Source organism: Blastomyces gilchristii (assembly GCF_000003855.2).
Source record: "Blastomyces gilchristii SLH14081 genomic scaffold supercont1.3, whole genome shotgun sequence".
In the NCBI taxonomy this organism is placed as follows: Eukaryota; Fungi; Ascomycota; class Eurotiomycetes; order Onygenales; family Ajellomycetaceae; genus Blastomyces; species Blastomyces gilchristii.
Window position 1 is genome coordinate 5,588,804 of NW_003101680.1, and position 6,468 is coordinate 5,595,271.

General features: G+C 40.0%; 2 protein-coding genes across 2 annotated transcripts; both read right to left on the reverse strand.

The window, feature by feature from the left end:
• Positions 1–634: 634 nt before the first annotated feature.
• On the reverse strand, positions 635–2,285 carry BDBG_02579 (uncharacterized protein; the record flags this gene model as incomplete). Its single annotated transcript, XM_031720846.1, has 1 exon — positions 635–2,285. One exon carries the CDS (start codon positions 2,283–2,285, stop codon positions 1,947–1,949), a length of 339 nt encoding a protein of 112 aa, XP_031577169.1. The 3' UTR covers positions 635–1,946.
• A 315-nt stretch (positions 2,286–2,600) lies between these two features.
• On the reverse strand, positions 2,601–4,735 carry BDBG_02580 (polynucleotide kinase; the record flags this gene model as incomplete). The annotated part of the gene is made up of 9 exons (XM_031720847.1): positions 2,601–2,774; positions 2,850–2,995; positions 3,077–3,137; positions 3,244–3,383; positions 3,450–3,577; positions 3,652–3,960; positions 4,029–4,141; positions 4,203–4,360; positions 4,447–4,735. 9 exons carry the CDS (start codon positions 4,733–4,735, stop codon positions 2,601–2,603), a joined length of 1,518 nt encoding a protein of 505 aa, XP_031577170.1.
• Between the last annotated feature and the right edge of the window lie 1,733 nt (positions 4,736–6,468).

Genomic DNA, 6,468 nt, shown 5'->3' on the forward strand with positions numbered 1-6,468 from the left:
ATGATTCTCATCTTATAGAAGAATTCATTCAAAACTGTAATCTTCATAAGATTATTCTGTTTAGATTCTTATCTTATATAAGTCATATTCTATAACCTCTTGATAATGTACCTTCTCAGCAGTATAAGTATTATTATACAAAGATAGTGAATGAGATTATCTACTACAGATATAAGTAGTATAATAATAGATAATTTCTTACTAATCTGATAAGTGTCTGACTGTAAGTATTCAAACCTAGTACTGTGAGAGCTAGCTTTACTAACTGTGAAATGTATTCAGTTAATCATGATATAATTCTTAATTAATTGAGACCTCTTATCATTGATAATGTCCCGGATCTCAATATATATAATAATGACAGTGATGTATGCAATCACTTTACTCTACTATCTGCAGATCAACTGTTAACTAGACTGATCACTGAAATCATGAATTTCACATTTAATCTCATTTAATCTGATCTCATACATTTCTTGATATGAATTTCACTGAGACTAATTATTAAAAAAACATGCAAAGTGACTATATATCAGATCTTAAAATAGAATTATAACTTAGAAAAAATAAGAAAGTAATCTCATTTAATCTTATTTAGTTTCATTCTTGATATAAAGTTACTATTTCTAGACATTTTAAGGTTTTTTTTAGATTATTTTTAATTTTTAAAAAAGTAACACTTTTTGATAATACTCAAATGAGATTTAAAGTTATTTAAAGTAATAAAAATAATTTAAATTGAGAAGTGAAAATCATGATCTCATTTGAAAAATGTGATAAGAGTAGACAGTAAGTCTCACTGAGATAGTATGAGACTACTATTTAATCTTAAAACTGTGTAATGAGATCAATCAAATTGGTAATGAGATCATCAAATATTCTGGTCCTGGTCCCAGACACAGTCACACGGTCAGTCTAGGTGGGACTCACATCAAGAAATGTACAGAACCAGACCAAACAAGACAAAATGTGAAATTCATGGTCCTGCCGGCCAGTCTCCTTGTTGCTCAGGGGCAGTTGTTAGCTATCATACTTATGTAGGCCCTGCAACAAACTCTTATTCATAGCCCTATGTATTATTACTTTTTGCTTTTCTGTGTATTGGACACAGTATTCAATAATATATCTGGGGAAATAATACAGGGTACGATGGATGGATTGATGGCGTGCGGGGAGTGTATGGCTACAGGTATGGGCGTTTCGTTTCGTTTGCACGCGAACAATAATTTCCTCATGCATTTTATCTAAGCGTTCAACTTTCGAGTTGGTTGGGGAAATTGGGCTCAAATCTCTGGGCTGAGCGGAAGGGGTTTGTGAGTCCCGGTTTATTGGCGTTGGTGATTTTGCTGATTGCTGATGATAATGCCTGTCTGGATGTGGTGGTGGGAGTGCTTTCAGTGTCGAAGATGGATGAACATATCTATCGCCCACGAGAATGGATCCTAGATACCGGATTGCAATAACCTCACCTCACCTAGCGATTGAAGGTCCCCGTTCTGATAATGGAACTGCTAACTATAGCAGCAATCGATCCGGGCTAGAAGGAACATAATCCACTTATCGCTGGGTAGCTGTGTTGGGTAATGAATGAGTCTCTTTTCCATTTGCTTATCCGCTGTCGGTAGCAGATTCCATTAACTGGCTTGGTTGTGTGCACAGAAAGAACGTAGAGTGCGTGATAGATGTCCTGGGCGGCGGGGTTAAACGGCGTTGACGTACTAAGGGGAGCTAAGAGGGCATAGAGAGAGATATATATAGGCTTTGAAACGGGGATGGAAAGAACACTTTGGTGAAAGTGTTCTCGCATTCGCTAATCACGTATCAACCGCATCTCCACCTTCCTGTAGCTCCCAGGTATCGCCTCGAGAAGGCGCCAATTTCACCCTGACATTCGCCGCATCGCATAGTGCCTCATGTCACTCAGCCGAGTGAAACGACCCTTGTCCTCAACAGGCTTTGGTAGTTAATCCGTGGTACAACAACGCTAGCGAGGAGGGCTTCCATACTTCGACATTATTGTGTCGTTTCGTGCACAGCATGACCAGGGAAAGAAAGAGGATCCTCGTGAGCACAACTAGACCGGGTAGGGTAATCCAGGCCCATCGAACCAGGATGAACGGTTGCGCGACTCCAGTGAGGTCCGTCACCGTTTGGCTGCTGGGTTGGAGCAGGGAATATGTGAGTGAACGGGCAATGGTCTCCATCATATGCACCTTGTCATCGATGGCGCGTGATATTCCGATAAAGGTATTGGACGGGATGAAGTATTCCGTTGACACGTACATGTACCAGGTGGTTGCGTTGCCGACGAGATCGAGGATAAGATTCTTCTATAAAGAATGGCCACCATAACTATCTACGACGAAGGTGGTGGTCCCTATATACTTCATCCTAGGCAAAGATCATTCTAAAAGCAGACGCCTGCAATAATAGAGCAAATATAGCTTCGCCTCTTTATACACCGGTCTATTAATCTGTATTGATCTAAAATATGGGCTCTATGAGGTTTAGAAAATAAACGACATATGTATGTGTAACTCCGTGGTGAGGGCAGAGGGATTAGGGTTGGGAAGAAGATCGAGGCTTTGATCAATGCAGTGTCAGACCCAGTACTGACCCCAAACCTCCTTTGTATCAGGAGTTCCTTGGAATTTGAACTCGACGTGAGTGATGTCCTGAAAGCCTTCAGAGAGCGTTGGCTCTTGAAAACGGCGCTGGAAATCACCAAACGCGATTCCAGGCAGTGAGGAGCGCGATTCGGGATTTAACGATTCCTGTACATCGGGGGCAGATTTTTAGAACTTTCTGGTTATGGATGAGACGAGATGGAGAGAGTTTGGGTTACATACGATCTTAGGATTAGCTGCGCGCACCGCATCGTTGTGTTTGCAGATCTGTGGTGGGGTGGAGAGATATATGCACCGGATGGGAACGTTAACCTCCTTTGCAAGCTCGGTCCAGAACGCACGAGTTTCTGTGCCTGCATTTGTATTGTCTGGAAGAAGTGAAAAAAAAGGAGTGAGCGATACTTTGAAACGCTCCGCAAAATGAAGATTTGATAGGAAGTGAAGCGTACCGACAGCCACAGACTTCCCAGCCTGTAAATATTCTTTTGCAACTTTGAGGCATTTAGGGCGCTTCAAGCGTGGAATTAATAAAGGTAAGCATATTCCATATGAGTTAGAGGAGTAAACGCTATAAGCAAATGTGTGCGTGGGTGGGTGTGTAAGGCCATCGTCTTACGCTCTTCAAGGTGTCCTGGTTCACTCTCTCATAACCAAGGGGCTCTAAGTATTTCCAGTAGAAGGTTGATTTTCCCGATCCCGGGCTCCCACAAAATATGACAAGTTCGGTATCATTCCTTTTTGAGAAAGTTATATTTGCTATAATATCAACCTTTAGCATACGGGATCACTTCCATCTTCATATGATTCTCATGGTGTACTTACGTTCAGCTTCCGATGAGCCAACAATATATGCCTTTGGATCAAATGCTCTCGAAATTGGCTTTGGAGCCTCATTGAGGAAGAATTCTTCAGGTGTTTTGAACGGAATTCCGACGTTCGCTGCAAAATCTCTGTATAGAGTACATCAATATAAAGACACTGCAAAAAAGCCCCGCAAAGGGCAAATTGGTGGGGAGTTACATACCGATCCACACAGGAATGGTCACCCTCGCGTCCTGCCGCATCTCCAACAAATACGGATTGTTCAAGATCTAATGAGCCAGCAACGTCTAGATCATAGTCGTCAAGCATCTCACTCCACATTCCCATGCGCGGCTTTCTAAACTCATCATTCTCCGTGGCAGCATAAATGCTGGATGGCACGCCCAAGGTTTGCATGACTGCGGTAACCTTTTGTTTGAATATAGACAAGCTCTTGGACTCCAAACTGCCACCTTTCAAGTCCTTTTTCAAGCTTATGGCTTTCTGATTCGATATAACGACAACCAGATACCTATCCCATCGGTAAGAGACCTAGCAATTGACAGGGCAACTGTAACGACGATGGAAAGTCTCACGAACCCTTTATCGTTCAGTTCTTTTAACTTGCCAGGTACAGTCGGGCTCCACCATTTCCAATCATGCTGGTTTGTCGCAAATCGCCTCCCGGATTTAGTTGCGATCAGAGTTGAGTCCTATTCCCTTCTTAGATTCAAAATAGTTTCCTCCTTATAATTCCAAAACTTCTCAACGTACGAGGTCAAAGGCAGCAATATGTCGTTTCACGCCGGATTTAACCGCTTCCCGAGACAGCTCTTGGTGATATTTGCCAATAATGCAGCTGTTCCTCACGGTCCTCCATGTGACTTGCTCCGGTTTCTTTTGTGATAATGGGGTGAAGAAGTTGGCCGCAGCTTTGTTTTCAACATAGTACATAACGGTAGTCAGCTACTCTGCACCAATGCCTGGGGATGAGCACTCCTATAGAAAATATACATACAGGTCGCTGTTCCTATCGCTTTGCGTTTGATAGGGGGCGGCGAGATGTCCACCCCATCGGGGCTCTTTCGTTTGGTCCCATTCATAATGAATCGAAGAGTAGATATGAAGACGGGGCAGGGATTTATTTGGCTTTCAGACTGTAAGAGGGCGCACTGAATTGTCCGGAGATGCGTAAGGAGGGAGGGAGGAGCCATAAATAGGTTCGCCAGACAGCGATTGAACGATGGGCGAGATTTAGGCATCTTTGCACTACTGAAAGTCGCGACGACGCGAGGTTGCGTCGCCATGTCACGTGGTTTAAATTACTGTTAGAGGATAACTGTAACCTATCTAGGGTGAAACTATATATAAGTTGGGTGGCACGTGATTAGGGTAGATGTAGTAATCATCAACACCCCCCCTTATTATTATTATTATTATTATTATTCTTCCATTATACTCATATGCAAGCGGAGCTTATGATGAGTCCTTGCATGATGTTAAATACAGGTCAAGTGTTGGTTATACAGGAGGAAATACAGGTGTTGAGACCACGCCAAGATAACAAGAACATAGGAAAATACAAAGGAGTGACAATTAGATACATGCGATAATAACTTCCCAGCCCAGGAACATAGAGCAATTCATTGGAGCGATTTGTACACCTCTGTATTTATTAGGAACCTGAGGTGCTTGAGTTCCGGATTTAATGTATCCCCTGCGGGTTTCAAACCCACGCGCCTTGGTTTCCCACGCCAAGGTGCTACCGGGTGGCCGCATTAACCATTCGGCCACCGGGGCAACACCCCCCCTTATTATTATTTATTATTATTATTCTTCCATTATACTCCCCCTCTTACTACAACGCCCCACTAATTGCGTTGCCATCATTCCACTCATTCTATCTCAATTCTTCCAAAAACACAATAATAATTAATTACAACAATCAGACTCTGATTTCCTTATTAGGAAAAGTGTCTGTACAGTGATAACTGTAAATAGACTGGCCGCCGGGACCATGAATTTCATGTTTGATTTCATTTGGTCTGGTCTCATACATTTCTTGGCGTGAATCCCGCTGGGACTGGCTATTAAAAAAACATGTAAAGTGACTATATATCAGATCTTAAAATGAAATCATGACTTGAAAAAAATAAGAAAGTGATTCCATTTGATCTTATTTAGTCTCATTCTTAGTATAAAGTTACTATTTTTAGACATTTTAAGGTTTTTTTTAGACTATTTTTAATTTTTTAAAAAGTAATGCTTTTTAATAACACTTAAATGAGATTTAAAGTCATTTAAAGCAATAAAAATAGTTTAAATTGAGAAGTGAAAATCATGATCTCATTTGAAAAATATGATAAGAGTAGACAGTAAGTCTTACTAAAACAGTATAAAACTACTATCTAATGTTAAAACTGTGTATGAAATCAGTTAAATTAATAATAAGACTATCAAAAAATCTGGTCCTGATCTCAGACACAGTCACACGGTCAGTCTAACTGTAAAAATCAATAGATACACACAGAATTCATTAACACACTGTATCATTATTATCTTAGTCTTTCTTAATCTTCTTCAAATCAATCTTCTTAATAAATTCCTCAAATGCTGATCTTATTAATGACTTGATAAGATTATCAGCTATGTTAACTATAGAATTAATGTGTTTCATTATAATATATTCTTTTTTAATCAGATCTCAGAGAATATAATATCTTATTTTAATATAATATAATTAATGTAGTAGAGATTCTTCTTTTACTAGATTAATTACTGTAAAGAGTCTACACTGAATAGATCAGTATAATGTTAATAGGTCTCATATAACAAAGATAAAAATGTTAAAGAAGAAAAGAAAGAGAAAGTGTGAGAATCAGTAATTGAGATGAATATTTATACATGTATGTGATGATGTACACAGTGAAGCTTCAAGATGAAAGAATATGCGCGCGTTTGTAGCAGCTGTGAATCGGTGATCAGGAATGAAAGAATCTATAAAGTGTAATGAAATAGTCTATATAATTAATGAAAGAAT